Genomic DNA, 17952 nt, shown 5'->3' on the forward strand with positions numbered 1-17952 from the left:
GGGCAGGGAATGCAGGAACTGACAAGAGGATGAGAGACGACATCAGAAGAAAAAGTTCAAGCAGTTCACCACGGTTTTAAGCTTTGAGGCCGAGGTGACTGAAATTCAAGGAACTAGAATAACACACCGCCCCTCCAAACACACATCATGCCTCACCTTCCCCCTGTCCCAGCACCAAAACCTTGCTGCAGGAACAAAAGAAAAAAAAAAAACACTCTCAGATATAAAGATGGTTCTAGAAAGCTCTTCTGTAAAGCTGTAATTATTTAAAGCTGTCCATGCAAAACTGTTCTAAGGAGCACTTCCCCATGTTTTTCTAATACCATGTAAAAAGCAGAACGTACGCACAATCACCTTTTCATCGCCATAAAGGAAGACTTCTTCTTTAGCAATGTGACTTGGTCGACGTATCCAGATTCACAGAATCACAGAATGGCTGACGTTGGAAGGGACCTCTGGACATCAGCTGGTCTAAGGTCCCTGCTCAAGCAGGGCCACCTAGAGCTTGTTGCCCAGGACCACGTCCAGATGGCTTTGGAATATCTCCAGTTGTACGAGCCACATTCCTAACTGGGATCACCACACTGGGCAGCAAATACTGCACCAACACTGTTTGCACGTGAAAGTCTGGCCTCCATCAAGACACTTGTGAGGGTCCTCAGATGTCACGCTTTCATTCAGGGGGGATTCTTTCATCTGAAAGACATTGTAATGAGTTTGTAACCAGAAGCTGAGTTTGGACCCCAGCTAACCCGGAGCATCAAGGAGCAAAAAAGCACCAGGCAGGTTTTGCAGGCAGGCACCGGCGCTGCGGGCTGCCTCCTCTCGCAGTAACCCCCCGGGCACAGGACACAACGCTGTATGAAATGCTATCAGCAACTTATTTTACATGGCCGTACGTCAGGAACCCTCAGCCAAAATAAACCCCTAGGCTTGCTCCAATGCATCTTTTTTTTTTAAGAGAAGAATTTATATAAATGAGCTTTCGTGAAAGAAAAATATTGTTATGAGCCTGTGCAATATTTCACTACGATTTTTTAAAGAAAAAATGGTCTTCACAGGGGAACATAAGAAGCAAAACATCAGCCTGAATAACAATCACACCTACCTTTTGCTGTCCTTATCACCAGCGACAGGGATCTCCAGGTGATATCGGGGAGCCAGGCTATGACTGGCACCTACCCAAAGAAAAACTAAAATGACAACTATATAATAAAAGTAAGATGTTAACTCTTTAAAAATATTTTCAGTAGCGAGAGTCCTTTGAGCTTTACAGACAGTTCTTTAAATGTTTGTTTACAACATTTATACAACATTTATACCTTATTTTCTCAGTGCTTCAGTTCTCTGCTAACTCTATACTGTGAGAATGAAGATTTGGTTAAAGTCTAGGTAATGTGCCAGCACTCCGGCATGTCTGGATTCTCAAGAATCCATTGCTACGGAAATAAAAAGGAAATTAAACCACTGGAAAAATAAAAAAAGTATGTCGGGTTGCTATGGAGCCCAATTAAATTTGGAGGTAAGGTTTAACTTTCCACTTAATTCATATCATTTGAAGGTGAGGTTCAACTTGACGCTTAATTCACATCATGATGCAGTGAATACGGCGGGAGATGGAAGGGCCCTGTGCTGCTGCTCGGCGCCCAGCAGCCAGCGGGGCTCTCGCTGACACGGGCCACCCACAGAAATCCCCTCCTCAGGGTGCAGAGCGGGCACCGTCGGCTTCCAGACAGCTCTGGCCACCCAAGCCTTAAACCTCTTTCTGCAGGTTTCTCGGTCCTCTGATGCCATTTTTAAAAGTAGTGTCACTTCAATGGGTGTAAAATTTAGCCATTTGGGTCAGGCTGTTTCAAACAGTTCCACGAGCCAGTGCTATTACACTGCGGCCTGTTTGTGACATATGGCAATGTAATATATATAGCAGCAAACAGCCTCCTCTGAGACGTCCCTCTTACAAATTAAACATTGTTTGGAATCTATCAAGCATGCTGAAACAGCCTCAAGAACAGTCACCATAAAGAAACCAGGTTTAAATTGGTTTTTCTGCAGTTTTTCTCTTATTCAAGTCCAGACCAGTATAATGCATTACAGCAGCACTACTACTGTTTTTCCATGAAGTCTGTCATCCAGAGGTTTTGTCAGCAGCGGACATAAACTCTCGAAAATAACCTGATGTTCTGCAAGTCAGCCAAAGGATCCCGGAGATGAACTGTAGGCCCTTTCGCTACCCATCTATTCTCTGTTAGCAGTAAGTAAAATCAGTAATCAGAGATAAGCACCCTCAAACTAAAAGCTGCTGTTCTGGCATTAAAAGTCCTAACTTCACAAGCAGTTTTACGGTTAAAGGCAAGACCACTTCTGCCGAATATCACATTGCTAATTAATGAACTCTTCTTTATGAAAGAAATTTCCTTTTTTTAATTAAATCCATGTTTCCAGCTGGTACTTCAATTAAAACAAAAATTCAAGTTCTGGTCAACTGAAACTCCTGACCATAATTGCAATTATACCCATACAGCAATCTTTTATTTCTAACCAGACAACAAAAACCTGGCTGAGAATACCGAAGGGCAGAGCTCACACCGTAACCGCTGAGGAGAGCCGCGTGCGTAACACACGATAACAGCACGCTTACCCCCGTGATGTTACGTTGCAATTGAGTATTGCGAGAAGTTACAAATTACACGTGTAGAGCATCCTAAACGTGGGCATAACGCAGCCCCTCTGCAAGTTCTGCCGGCATGCTGCTGCAGTTTTACATAGGACATGTGAGAAGATGGTACACCTCTGAAGCTCCCCAGTTCATCTGTGTGGTTTTTTTAAACACCCGCATCCTTCTGTTTGATTTCTGACACGTCCCAGTACCACCCACCCCCCTTCCCTTCCCACGCCATCCATGCGCAAGGCTTCCGAAATATCTGCTGCTGGCCCTGCCAGCGAGCCCCTGCGTTACCTAAATGTGCTGCTGCCCCTCCTCAGGGCTCGTTTTTTGGCCCAGGAAATGGTAGTAAATAGGAATCCTCCTTCTGTCAGAGGAGTGCTGCAAGGAAGGAGGCTAACCACCAATTTGAAGCATACGCACGCTTAGCTGGAATATTACTCCACATTCAAAGTTTCCTCTGCTCCAAAGCAGACGCTGTTTTTTTACGAGCAGCGTTTCTCTGGAGTAACTCCATGCATTTGCTGCCAGAGGCTGAGCCCCATCCGCACGCGTTGCTCCCACCGATCCCACAGGGCTGCAGAAACAGGCTCCCGCGCAGCTGGGCAGCAGGACAGCCGTAACGCAGAGCCCTAGGCACGCCGGTCACCGCAAATCCCTCCTAGCGTTTGACGAACTCCCACCGGTGTCGCAGGGAATTTGGGCGGTGGGATTGATAGCAGGCGCTCTTCCCAAAAATAACTCGCTTTCCCCCAGTCTTAAGGAAAGCTGCCCAGGAGGAGAAAGTGGCAGGGAGCTCAGGAGGTCTAGAGAGCTACATCAGCCTTGGCAATTAGTCAGGGCTACACGACGTTTGGGGAGCCCCACACGAGCCGTAAACCAGACCGGCAGATGATTGTGATGACTAACAGATGTGATGGCAAGAGGAGAAGCACGGAGCTCTGCGCTTCGCTCATGCTGTGAACTCGTGCCCCAGGGATACCTGTCACCACAGTGCTTTAGGCGTGGGGTGCAGAGGAAAGGACCGAGGAACTGCCGTTAAGCTTTCTCTGCTGCCTCTACCCTGTATTTGCAAGGGAAAAATACTCCCAAAAGAGCTTGCATCCAGTACCTTTGCAGACTTTGTGCTGACGCTGGTTTTAAACCACCTGCAGGTTTCAAAGTGCCCACAACAACCTTACGTACTCTTCAGTATGAAAGAACAACGCAAAACTGCGAGCACTTCGGTCACCTCCAGACACTACGCAACACTTAATAAGGCAGCACACAGTTGAAGAAGACAAGTTACTTTGTCCGTCCACATTGTGACTATTTGCCCATAGGATTCAGACAAAATGTTTTTCTAATACCACCAAATGCAAAATACTACATCTGGAAACCAGAAGCACAGATGTTGTCGATACCAGATGGGAGAGGCTGCCTTGAGAAGCAGCAGATGGACTTTGAAATCCCCGTGAATAACTGACTGGGCACGAGCACTCGGCATGCCATAACGCCATGGCAAAAACAGCAGGCACAGCTGGTAGACACAAATATCAAGAGGCTGAGAAGAAATCTTAGCACTATTTTTTATCCATGGTATGGAGAGCACTGGGCTAGCAACTGGTGCTGGGTCGTGAGACACGCAGGAACCACAAAGCTCCAGAAGAAAAGGTTTCCCGCTTCTGAATACAATATACACAACATAAAGCTTCAAGTGCTCATTTTCATCCAAGAGCTGAAGGGATTAGTGGATAGCACAAGGCAGTCTGGGACTTTTCAGTCTTGTGGATAAGGATGCAGCAAGCCACAGGTCGCAGACGAAGTTCAGACCAATGTGGAAATGCAAATTAATTTCTCAGTAACGACCACAATCAAATATTAGAACAGGTTCTCCGAGTACACGAGGAATTGCCGCTACTGAGCGCCTTTGGGGCAAGATTGAATAACTTCCCGGGAGGCACACCGAGATAGAGCTTTCAGAGCAAGTTATTCAGATAAGTGATAAAGAGGGGGTGGAGAAGGGAACTGCTGCAGGTGGACAGTCAATTCTGAAGCAAGAAGAGCGTCCACAGAGGGACCAGCCTGCAGGGTAATTCGCGTGCCACACATCCAACACGCTCAGACTTGCCTCGCTGCACGGGGACAGTGACTGAATCAGAAGTCTCACACTTCAGCAATTTTCTAGCAGGGGAGACAATTTTCCCTTTGCTTGAGGTGCAACCAGTATAACCCCTGGGTAGCACAAGTTTCACGGTTTTCTGAAGCAGATTTGCTACATGAACAGGTAGAATAAAGTTAACATATGTTTCAGGGGTATAAGAGCATATGAACTGCCTGGTTATGTCATTCACGTGCCAAAACAGAGACCACAATAAACCACGTAACATCAGAAGGGAAATTTCCCAGCTTCGACAGCACCAAACCGGCACTTGCCTGCTGGGAATGCAGAGGGAGAGCAGTTTGGGCCTTGGACGTTTGCTGGGAGCCTCCTGAAGTACGCAGGCTAGCTACGGGGGTTTATCAGTGACGAGAGGATTATTGCTGCAGATCAGCTTGGACCGGCCAGCTTCCTTGCACTCCGCCTTGGCCAGACCTCGCCCAGAGCTTGCATTTTTCCATTCTCTGAGCAGTGAGGTGGCATGGACTGTCCCCTGCTCGACTTACCAGTGATGAGGACTCAGCACAGTATTTTGCGGGATCAGCCGGCCTAGGCAACTACTGCCTGCTGGTTTACTAAAGCACCCAGCCGAGAGTCAATGGGATAACCCTGGAGTAGATAGTACAGCTTTCCTTAATGTACATGTGAACCACCAGTTGAGGATCTAGCAGCTGCTTTGCGCACAGTTCTTGGCAAGACAACCTTTTTCCAGCACGATGACTCAACTCTTTCCTACTAGGAAAATTACTAAGGTTTGGCAGGTTAACTACTCCCTTCAGCAGGCAGCCCTGCCTGTAGGATACGGAGCTCATCTTGTTCTCATTGAGATGAAGCAGAACAGATTACAGCACTGCTACTGCAGCAAAACACGACTGCGGTGTCTAACACCCACACTCCAGTGGCATATTACACCCTTTGATACGTCCCCCTTTTAAGCCGCTGGATAAATGCGAACACTATTTTATTGCTGAAAATAGCAACTTCAGGTATTTAGGGTATTGGTGTACTAAACATAGAGTAAGCAACTTTCAAAAAAAAGCAGGCATGCAAAGAAAAATCTTCGTTTCTCTCCCAGGAGCATTTATTCTGTCTCTGTAAGGGCACATTTAATATTTTTGAAATCAGAGTATTCAATGTTCCATATTCCATCAGGGAAGGAGGGAGGGAAATAAGTGCATCTGCCAGAACAGCAGCAACGATTGAGAGTAGCATTTGCCTGATGCCTCTCACTCCCCATCACAAGACTGAGCTCATCTTGCAAAGCATGGATACGGCTGGGTTCTAGCGGTACAACAGAACAGCACACTTATACCTCTATTTTCACTAACAATACAACAGCGTTAGAGCAAGAATATCTTTCTTCTTTAGTTCCTTTCAGTTTTTTACCATTATGTAAGTCTCTTATGGAACCAAAAGAGTACGTACTGCTGCTTGCTTAAGCATAGCTATCTTGCTGTTTCAGTATCTGACCCTGCAAAGCTAAGTTTGGTATTCTAGAAACTAAGGATGTTACCCAAAATAACTCTGAAGCTTTTACGATGAGATAAACTGAGGAGCTGAGGTAAGGGAGTTTCAGGTGACAAGCAGATGGTTTACATTGCCCAACTGCATTATCAGTTCTCCATTTAAGTTCAGAGGGAAACAATTACATCTTGAAAAAGGACAACACAAGCTTCATGATTGCTTCCATGGGATCACACTGCCTCTGCTAATCTCCACAGAAGTTTCCACTGCAGGTGTTACAAGGTCCTGAACACTGGCATTTCTCCAGCATTACTTAACTGAGAGGCTAGAGCTTGTCCGAGCTCAGGAGGGGATTAGAAGCAAGTACACTTTTTACAGTCCATTTATTTTTGATCCCAGGGCAGGAGGAGCAGCAAATAGACTGCCACATGCCCCCAGCTTTTGTTTAGCTTTGACCTGCTCATCCCCTATTGACCACTGGTACATAGAAATATCAGCTTTTAGGACAGAGTGAAAGCACAAAGACTTTCAACCTGTAAATAACTTGAAGAGCAACTGCTGACTTTGTTTCTCACCTCCTCGGCTCATGAGTTGAGGTATGCAGGGCCCCTGACTTGGAGCAGCATATAAAATGGAGTGCATCACAGATCAGACTGGCAGGCTCTAGCTCAAACCAGCCACTAACAGGCCTAGGACTGTGCCTCGACATGTTTTAAAGTCAAGTTGAGACCAGATAATGGTCAGAGAGGGCAAAAATAATTCTCTAGAAACTGTCACTATAATGTAAGTTGAAAGATGAATCATGTCTCACTAACCCTCGGTAAGCTGAGGCAGATGTGTACGTTCCTGAAGAAAAAAAAAAAAAAGAGTACCTTGAATAACATCTAAAGCCAAGCATTACTGTGTACCCCACCGCTATGTCTCCCCCCACCAGTATACCTACACACACATTGGCCAATAAGCTCCACAAATACTTTGTCAGCACTATTTAGATGCAAGAATTACTTGAGGCAAACAATGTTTAGCATAAGTTTATTTGCACAAGAATTTCAGAATCATTACGGTCCAAAACCCAATTTCCAAGAATGACAAGTGAGCACCACAGTGCAGAACAGTAGACAAAGTTACTGTGACCAATCTCACATTTGGGCTCATCACAAATCCAAGTATTTCTAGTACCTTGTTTTGCCAGCTTAAAAAAAAAAAAAAAGACTCACTTTTTCCAAAGAGGTATGAGACAGATTTTCCAAGAGCTGACTTCTTTTAATAGTAAAAAATAAGAGATAAACATAGGAAAAAAAAAAGGCTTCTATATTTCAACAGAAAGTGCAATTTTAATCAGAAAGAGACAAGCCCAATCCAGACACTTCAGTGAGTGGCCTTCTCCCCCAACAGGAGCGAGAAAAAACAGAGTGCTCCAACCATTCCCCCCAAAGCTTCTACAACTATAGCCCAGCATCCCACCTTATAACTAGCTCCATTGAAATTAAAGAACATATATGAAACACACTTCACCGTATTTAACAAATGGTTGAGTAAGACTTAGATGCAAAGGCTAGAAGTATTACTATCCATTTGGCTCTCCCAGTGCCCAAATTAGAGCAAGCTGCCAGTGACTATGGTCAACTTATTGCTTAGTCCTGTGCCTAACAATTATGGCACCCTGACTGAGCTCAGTGGTAAACAAGTGCCATCAGCACACTGACAGCTTCAAATTGAAGCAATTTGTCCAAGTTCTCTTCTGAGAGGCCTTTTCCCAAGCACTCATATAGTGATAAGCAAAGATCACTACCAGCATTAGTAGTCATTCTAGGGATCAGAAACCCACAAAGCCTAAGCACAAAACATACCAAATGCTTAACCCCAGAACTCAATCCCAAAATACAGGTCTTTAGGTTTCAAGAAAAAGCTTTAGGTATTTGGTCTAGATTTAAATACTACCTACTGCTTTGTAGACAAGATTATTAAAGTGTGAGGAACTCTTGAAAAATGGCTACTAAAAAGCAAGCAGTAGTCTTCAACCTCCAGCTTAGCCATTGACTGAACTAGCTGAGGACAAACACAGCAACAATTACATCTTGAGCTGAGGGAGCACGAAATATGCTTTACCTTACAACTTTTCAGCGTGACCATGGATCGGCATAGGGATTTTACCAAAGTGACTAAAACCCAGCCCACTACTAGGTCTCCTTGGTAGCATCTTATCAAATAAAAAAAATTAATCTATCTTACAATGAGGAAGTCACACCAATAAACCCTAAGTCAAGGGGGACTTGGCAATAAATATTGACAACAGATGCTTAACCTCAGACTGGCTTAGCCCAGCAGAGCTTATAAGCTACAGGAAGAAAACAGCTATTTTAAACCACACGGTCTAGTTTACTAGAAGCCTAGTCCTGAGGAATGATGCACAGATACAAGACTTGCGGTCTAGTGTTACTACAGCTTTGTTTTGATGCCACTGCCCAGAGGGAATGCGTTAGGGTAACAGTCTGAAGTATAGTAGTCTTTCTCTAACCTTCACTTGACACACAAGTGAGCAGCAGAGGATAGAGCAGGTTTGCAGAGGCATCATTAAGTACTGAAGGGAGACTGAATCAAGCAGGCAGCCCAGACTTGGCCTAGGGTCATCACTTTAACTTTTACCTAGCGCTTATTCTCACGTTGCTCCTTGCTACAGGGGCGACCATAAACCTAAGCCCGAACCAGCTAGCATACACCAAATTAAGCCACTGCCACATGCAACATCAGGCTGCTAGGACAACTTGAAACAGAAAGGGGTAGACTGCTTGCAACACGGTGATGAAAAGCTGCTGAGCATTCCAGCTTTACCTGCCAAGCCAGGATTATTTTGAAGGCAGCGAGACGAGTAGTGTCCCAGCAATCCCTTACACAGTAGGGCCAATGCAGCAGGTAGTGCACAGCTTCACAATACAGTTTAACTATTCAAGAGCTTAACATCTAGCAGCCAGGCTACAAAGCATCAATATTTCTAATATGCCAGAGCAACTTAAGAGACAGGGAACACAGCAGTCCTGCAAAGCTTAAACCCAGAAAGTCAGCTGTTCAGAGAGCAGCCATTCGACGTAAAGCTTCCTTAGAGGCCTCAGCAACAAGTTACATTAGCAAAAGCACAGTATTTAGGGCAGGAAGCTTAAATTCTCCATAGGTCTATCTCCGTAGGAATCCATTCGAACCTTTTTTTCCTAGCACTTCCCTTTCCAGCAGAGGCACCTGGCCTGATGTTCAGCAGCCAAGGCATTCACAGACCAGTAAAATGTAAGCCTGTTTGTGTCAAGCCTGTGAGGACTCCTCCCAAGCATCTGACCGCTTCTTCCACATGAGCTGATACACAGGAACAATTTCCAAAGGCCAGCCACGAGATCGCACAAGACAGCTACATGAGTCCAAGCTATTTGATATGCAAATCAAACATGTCCCTCTAGGCAATGGTTTACTTCTGCAACGGGCACAGCTTAGGTTGGCTTTAAAAACATCTGTTTCAGAGGTGACAGCAATTACAAACTCCTAAGCAAGAGACTTCCTTCTTTCTAGTGCCACTCTACACTAGGCCAAGTATTGCCTTGCACGCAGAAGCTATTCATGCCTAGGTTTGCGTTCCAGCAGTAAGCTTGCACTAAGTTTAACACATGACCACATTGGCATCATGTCAGTTTTTAAAAAGCCTTCCAAATAGTCAAAGTCTTGGGTGAGAGATGCCTTGTCTGTAAGCCACACCAAGTCCAAGCCACAGTTCATGAAAAAGGCTGGGTTCGCTTTCAAGTTTAGCTACTTTGGCTGACTACTCAGGAAGCCTTTAATGAAAAAAGCACAACAGAAGACACCAAATTGTTTGTCTGTTTGCTACTGAAGTTGCTTACAAGACTGTTCAAAAAGCTAAGCTGAAGCATGCTCGGCTACAGACTGCTTTCTAGATTGTATCCCTCCCTGCCTCCCTAAGCTAAATGAAGAAGTCTGAACAGAAGAGTAGCCTCGCTGCTCTATTGAGGCAGCCTTTATGAAGCAGTTACGAAAAGTGAGAGAACTTGCAATGTAACTAGAAGTTTTTGGTCCTATGAGGAACAGGCAGGTTTTTACTGCCGTTTAAGTGCCGCACTGCTACTGTTTTCCACCTTGAACGGCAACCATACGTTGGTGTTGCACCTGCTTTCTGCTTTACCTTCTAAGCTTCATTCGTTCGATCAGACACTTTGGTCTCGCAAGCTTGCAGAGGCAGCTAGAAGTCATAAAAAAGGTTTAGAAAACAAGTATTCTTAAACATTACACCAGTACATATTAAATAGCTCTAAGATTTGCCTTTCTAGTCTACTTCTCTGGTAAAGCAAAGGGAACTCGATCATTCGCTGTATGCATTTTACTATTGCAATTCAGTGAAAATCATCCAGTTAATATACCAGTTCCTAATACGGCTATATACATGACTAGGGAATTTTTAACCTTCCTTATAAAGCACGGGAGTGTCAAAGCAGCAAGTTCAGCACGTACCCTTTAGGAAGGTCAGCCCCTTCAACCTCCAAGGGAGTCCATACTCTTCCAGAGGCTATTCTGAAAACAAGGGCAGACTTTCAACACGTACAGCTTCTGCAGAGAGCTCCGCTTAGGGTTTATATGCCTCTTCAAGTGAGGGTTAAGACCAGTAGAGAGGAAGAATTTTACTCTAACCACTCAAAACACCATCTCATACAGTGACGGGGTGATAGTGACAAACCAGTACGCTCCACCCTTAAGTGGTCACAGAAAGGCAAGCCTTCAGGACCTGCCTGAAGTTGTGTAAGAAGTTCATTTTAGGAGGCACTTTAGAAATTTATACTGTGGCAGAAGTGCACATCATCCTGCAGCTTAGAGTGGTTTGGGTTTTTTTTTGTTTGTTTGTTTTTTTAGGGTTTTTTTTGTGGTTTTTTTTTTTCTGCTTGCTGTGGACCTGTGAGGAAGAAAGTTGGGCCAAACCTCAGTGTAAGAGCTGTGCTACTTTCCAACTGTGCCAAAAATTGTTTTGAAAGATGCAGCCAGAAAGGCTTTATCTTGAGCCTGGACTCAAGAGTGTTTTTCCATCCTAACTATTCAAACTGTGGTTCCAATTCTATTTAAGGTTTCAGTTCCTCATTTCAAGGACTTTTCAGCGTACGAAGTTTTAGATTGTGTTTTGGTGCATGTTTAGAGATGCCACCTTCCAAATTTTTTGTACTCAAGAAAAATTTAGCCAGCTTATGCTTTAGAGATAGACTTGCTAATCCATCTTCAACTTCCAAGAAATTAACCTTGAACTTGAGGCAGGACCATATATCCCTAGGTACTACAGGAAACAACATTTAGGCCCTCTACAAGACAGACAGTATCCATACAGTTATCGGTTCTACACAGCCAGAAAGCAGAAGCAGCCCAAGCATGACATGAGCCCACACTTGTACAATTAGTTCAGTAGAAAGTTGGCCAGAACTTGAACCGAGGAAGTATAGAGTAATGAGGTTAGGCAATAGAAAGCAGAGTTTTGTTGCTGTTCCAGGAGTGGCTTCTGCTCAAGACATTTTACAGTCTTTCCTCTATTAACTAACCCAGTTTACTGAATACTCCACTTAGATCACAACGGAGCCATTTCCAGAACTAGTACCGAGTTCTGTAACTACTCCTCTAACGTTTGGCTGCTGGTTCTGTTCTCCTAATGAAGAGGTAATAAGGCTTCTCGGCATTTGTAGAGATACACTGAAAGGTTCATAGCAGGTCACCTGGTCGCATACTCCTACTGCACACCAGGAAATAGACAGTCCAATGCAGTCATGTTTCCCATGAGAAAACCTCCAAGTGACAGTTATTACTTGTCCATATATACACTCAGCATCTTGGCCTTCAGTAGCCTCCACTCACAAACGCTCAAGTGAAATGATCAGTTGCAAGGCAACCAAGTGGGGTAGGACTGGCTGTACGGCACAGGAGCGCTTGCAAGATAGTAGTTGCTGAAGTTTACATCGCTAACGTAAGGCGCTGGCTGGTAGTAACAGGTAACATTAGTGGCGTTAGGGATGATGTTTTGTTCTGCCAGTACTTTGAGTGCTAGCAGAGAAATCAAGTTGAGAGTCTGCCTTCGCTCATGTCCCATGAGACAGACTGTGCTCTCATTCACCACCCTGCGCAGAATCATGAGGTAGTCATATTTGCTCCTCTCTTCTTTGGAGAAGTGGTTCTGGAGGTAGGTCTCTAGTTTGCGCTGCTGATCCAAGATGTCCGGGAAGTCTATGAAGAATCGGGAGCACATGTAGCGCTCTAAAGTTTTGATCTCATCCTTATCCATGGGCCTGAAGTCTCGCACTAAGAGGTTACTATACTTCAGAAGCCCACCACCTCGGATCTCTTCGGGATTTTTGGTAGCTATCAGCTTGTTCTGGAGGTGATCAAAAGCCGCTTCAAAGTCTCCATACATGCTCTCCCCAATCACAGTTGGATGGAAGTGCTCCGACATGGGGGTTTCCGAGTAGTCATAGTAAAAGAGCAGCGAGTCCAGTATGATTTGGAAGGAGTCCACACTGAACTCAAACTGTCGTCGTATACAGTCTACAAACTTCAGCTCCACATTCCTGCCGTGTTTGTTGGAAAGGGATATCAAGCTCCAACGGTCAGACTCTGTGTACACTTTGACTAGCTTCTGGATATAGGCTTCCTTCAGTGTTACTGGACTGATTTTTAGCTTGCTTACTCCTTCTGGCAAGAAATTCAAGAGGGATCGCAACACCACGTCTCGAACTAACTGAAACTCTGCCTCACTTGGAAGAGAAACTTGAAAAATGAGATCCAGGTCTTTGCATCCCAGCCCATTATCCTTGACCAGGACATGACCAGCTGCAGAGCCATTCAGACGGACATCGTGTACCACAATGCCTGCTTCACTCAGCCTACTCCGAACAGTCTGAACAATGTCCTTCAGAGTTATCTTCAGCGTCGGGAAGTTACCTCGTCCATGGATCGGAACCACCTCCGTAAGAACCTCATGCAGACGGCTGACCTGCTCCCAGTTCAGTACACTGCACGACATGCAGTCCATGTTACTTCCTTTGCCTGCCATCTTAAGGCTTTTCTTCTCCACAGAAACTGTAGGGAGGTGGAATAAAAAAAAAAAAAAAAAGGACAAGTCAGACTTTTATGCTCCTAGATATATCCTGTGCTCTGTTTTTCTGTCTACAGAGAGATGCAAACTAGAAAGAAATAATTGTATGTACTAATGATTATCAGCAAGCCTTTCACCTGAAATGATACTCAGCTTCTCTGTCGGTGCAGGCAAAACCCTTAGTTGTCATTGTCCTTTTTTTAGTGAGGCAGCGTTAAGTACTTCAGCAAAGCAGCTTGTGCCAAAGCGAAATTATCAATGGCAATGACACATAAGCTTTGCCTAAGTTCAAGATTATCTGCAGCACCAGCCTAAGCCAGTGAGAGCCATAACTGCAAAGCACTTCTGAAAGTTCAGCTTTGAACTTGTTTCATTATACATAAAGCTCGAACTGCTCTCTCCAACTAGCACAACAGTGGAAGACACTCAGGTGTTAGTTTCAGGGCTTAGACATCCAGTCCACTGAGAGCGCTTTAATTATGCCAGAGATACAAGATTTCTTCCTTTCCATAGAAGTTTTTCCTTTCTCAACCATCCAGCATCTACCACTCGTGGGATAAAGGCCAAGTGCACCTTGCTCCTGCAAAAAGCTACAGCGCTTCAGCATCCTGGACAGCATTTCAGCTGCAAAGCCAGATAATAACCATTCAGTTCACACTCCAGTCTTTGTAAGCAACTCTTTACCCTTCTTCAGATACCCTGCACGATCAAACTACCTTTTTGGAAATATTCATACTTGCCCCAACCTTTTGCTCAGTTGTGGAGGGCAAACAAGCTCGTAAGAGCTGGCATATATTCAGATGATGTGTATCATGTTAGTGTTACCCTTTAACACTAAGGACTCGAGAACCTCGCTGACCAGACTTGGTCACAGCCTCATCTGAACTTTTGCACTTTTTAAGGAGCCTTGTCACAGCTGACCAGCTCATTCCCTTGTGCTTAAGCAGCTTGTGTTTTGAAGTATGTAGGTACTTACATATGTTCTACAGTCACGCAGCTCCAACCGGTATTAATACACTTTTCTCTTTTTAAATGTTCCAGGTTTCTATTGTGGCCAGGTGCTTCCTGACAGCTACGGTCTAATTGAGGCCTCACCTTCTTCTGCCCAAGTGCTTATGAAGACTGCAGCTGCCGAGGTCAGACTTAAGGTAGTTAACTCTTGCCTACCAGGAATTAAAAACCCAACCATATAGTTTCCTAACATCCATCAATGTAGTGCATGGAACACTTTTTCAGCATGATTCAAAGAGCAGCTATTGTCATTTCATGCCTGTCCTCTTCCAGCTTTTAGTTTTTGAACAGCTCATTTGACCTGTCACCTCCTCTACAGAAGAGAGTCAAATCCTAGATAAAATATACAGTAAGGTAAAAATGCTCCCGGGGAATCAGTTTCTGCCCTGGAGCATGAACTGCTGCATTACGAGCTCTGCTGCTGTGGGTCACATCAGCTCCAGCAGGCACAAAGCAAACCTGCGATTCATCAGATGATGAGTCCAGGACAAATCAAGGGGTTCTTCAAACACAACCCTTAAGGCCGCAATGCAGCATAAACCCAGAAGCCTCGAACCTGCCAGTTCAGGCACTTCAAACGCATTCAAGTACATTTTCATCTTAAAACCGCTGTATTTTACTTAAATCCTTCAGATCACTGAAGCACACAAGAGTCTTGCGTGGCTTCCAGCTGAAGCTGCGCATCTTTCAGCGACTACCTCCAAAAGCACCCCCTCTCCTCCTTCCCGCCCGTAGCCGTCCCGGCGGCTCCGCCGACCCACGCAGCCCACCCAGCGACCGGGACGGACCGGGTGCAGGGCTTCCCGCCCCACTGGGCTCTGCCTGGCCATCCTCCCGGCAGGGCAACGTGCCGGGCCGCCCGTGCGGGGCGAAGATGCAGTATTGCATTTCCACTGCAGTGGAGAGCTTCATTCTCAGGCTGTCAACCTACAAAGCCGCCCAGCCCCAAACCGCTCAGGCGTTTGCCTGCTCTGCCAGATTTAAGTTAGCAACAACGGGATTTTAATGACTTTAATGTACTTGGGACGCTAGCGGCTCACACGGCTCTTGCTTCACCGCCAACATTTTCCATCACGAGAAGATCCAATACCTGACAACGCTCGTTCACAACTCTGAAGGCGAGACAGGCACTACCTACTTTTCACACCAAGAGTAAGGAGTATCGTAGCTTCACTCGGGTGCAAATCTCAAACCAGAGGCAAGGAGGAGCGAGGACAACGTGCCTTCACCTCTGCCATGACGGAGTACGTGACCCTGCAGCAGGAGGATTCCCTATAGGACGCCTAATTTGACACAACACCTAAAAAAAAAAAGCTCAGACGACCGCACCTGCGGCAAGCGGCACCCGGGCAGCTCCGCGGGCAGGGAGAGCGGCTCCCCCCGCCGGGCCCCTTCGCTGGGGAGGCTTTGCTGCGCCCCGGACTCGGCTCGGCGCCCCCCCGGGGCACGCGGAGCTCGCCGTTCAGCCGTTTCGAACAACCGCAATAACTGCAAAAAGCGCTCCTCAGCGCTCGCCTGGCGGAGACGCCCCGCAGCAGCGGCGGCGGCCCCGCGGCGGAGCCGGGACGCGAACCCCCGTCGCCCCCGCTCACCTCAGCTCAGCCGCGCCGCGCACCCCCAGCGACCGCGCCAGCCTCGCGCGCGCGCCCCGCCGGCCCCGCTCCCGCCCTTTATCACCGCCCCGCCCCGCCCCGCCCCGCCCCTCTCCGCCCGCGGGTAACCGGCGGGCGGGGCGCGAGGCGGCGGCAACGGCGAGGGCAACGGCCACGGCCACGGCGGCGGGGCTCCCCCCGCCGCGGCTCCCCCCGCCTCATCTCCCCCCGCCTCGTCCCTCGGGAGCCCGGCGGGGCTCGGGGTGGGGAAGAGGACGGGGGCGGCCGCCCGCCCTGTGAAGCCCAACGGTCGCTCTCCCCCCCCCCCCCCCCCCCCCCCACCGCACCACCGTATGGGGGGGAAGGCAGCAGCCTGAACGTGTCCAGGGCCTAACGGGCGATAGTGACAAGGAAAAGCAGGCTGAACCGCAGCGCGGCCGTCCCGCGGGTGCCTCGTCTCGGACTGAACAACCGTCAGCGTGTGGCTAAAATTCCCAGGCTTCGCTCGCGAGTTTGCTACGGGGCCGCATCGGGAGCAGCCGGACCAGGAGTTAATACACAACCTGCACGGATGGGCCCGCGAGGAGACGGCAAAAGCGGTGAAGGAGCGTGGTAGTGGGAGCCGCAGCTGATGGAGGCCCTGGAGGCGGGGAGGAGGAGAGAACTGTTGGACAGGGCGCAATGAAAAACTCGGAGATACCGAGTAATAAAAATCGGCTGGCGTTTCATAGTCCACGGCGCAAGATCACGCGCTGCGGGGATAAAAGCTACAGTTTCTGCTGCAAACCCTCAACGTTTCAGCAAAAGAGGAGAGAAAGGACCTGGGGTATTTGCCTTTTGTAGGATAGAGGGGAAAAAAGCACAAAACTTACCCTAGGACAGGCCAGTTGACATGTTTCTAGTAGAGCTAAAAGAGTATTTACAAAGCACTGGGGAAAAAAACCCAACACACCTGTAACCCTGCTTGGTCATACACAGTCAAGAAAGATGAATTAAAACCTGGACACGCGGGGGAGAGCCGACCATGTAAGAGGAAACTGCTCCTCTTTCCCCAGCAAACACAAACAGGCTCGCCTTGTTTCACCAACAAAGCCAAAGCTGAGCAGGAATATGGGTGGGTTGCTTTATTTATGTATTTATTTTTCTCCAATAGCGCACTGCTGGGATAAATAGCAGGAAACAAAAAGAGCTGTTTGAACTAAAGGGTAACATTGACACAAGAACCGGATTCAAGGCAAGTTAGCATCTTTTTGTCCGATGAGATAATCGTGAATTCAGAGCATCGCAGGAGGGAGGGACGGGAATAAAACGTCCTCGTTTCAAGACAGAGCTAGAAAAGAAAATACCTAATATGATTGTTTGTGGTGGCACGGAGTTGGATGCGAGGACCCGGATTGCTCTCAGCATTATTTCCCTGTGTTTCTAAAACAAGAAAGAGAAAGAGGGAACTCAAAAAGAAGCAGTAGCAGAAGCGACAGAGGCATAACCACCGGTAAGGAAATGTCTGACTTGGAGGTTAAAATAGGGAATGGTCTCCCCTCTTAAAAGTATTTCTTCAGCAATATTTCTGCCTCAGATATGATTGCTTTATGACAATAACTGATTATTTTGGACAGGCTATTTTCTGTGGCCCCACGGGTAAACAGCAATTAAATTACATGTTGAAAAGTATTTTCTATGTGTAATATTCATTAGGTACCAATAAAGGCAAAGATAAACTGCAGCACGTACTGCTGTTACAGATGTTAAAGCATTAATAGAAGGTTCACACTTCACATTATTTGTTTACACGTTATTGTTTCACGACAATGTTTGTAAAACCGAAGAGGTATCTCAATTCTGTCTTAAAGATTGGGTACCTGGGGTGCTTTCTGCCTCCTCTGATTTGCAGACCTTGAGTGCCTGTCAGTGGAAGCGCAGCACTCCCTGCAGCGAATTTAAACCCCCTGACAACGCACTTGTGCTT

At 46.6% G+C, this 17952-nt stretch overlaps 1 protein-coding gene across 1 annotated transcript; it reads right to left on the reverse strand.

The window, feature by feature from the left end:
• Window positions 1-6103: 6103 nt before the first annotated feature.
• On the reverse strand, window positions 6104-16040 carry TENT5C (terminal nucleotidyltransferase 5C). The gene is made up of 2 exons (XM_087758857.1): window positions 15987-16040; window positions 6104-13367 (listed from the first exon to the last, which is right to left on the reverse strand). The coding sequence occupies exon 2, from the start codon at window positions 13339-13341 to the stop codon at window positions 12169-12171; it is 1173 nt and encodes a 390-aa protein (XP_087614983.1). The 5' UTR covers window positions 13342-13367; window positions 15987-16040; the 3' UTR covers window positions 6104-12168.
• Window positions 16041-17952: the final 1912 nt, after the last annotated feature.

The sequence above is a fragment of the Nipponia nippon genome, unplaced genomic scaffold (assembly GCF_047370975.1).
Source record: "Nipponia nippon isolate SJK-2023a ecotype South Korea unplaced genomic scaffold, ASM4737097v1 scaffold_2, whole genome shotgun sequence".
Classification (NCBI taxonomy): domain Eukaryota; kingdom Metazoa; phylum Chordata; class Aves; order Pelecaniformes; family Threskiornithidae; genus Nipponia; species Nipponia nippon.

Coding starts and splice junctions, on each gene's coding strand:
- TENT5C (XM_087758857.1), bottom strand. CDS start 13,341: ATGGCAGGCAAAGGAAGTAACATGGACTGCATGTCGTGCAGTGTACTG.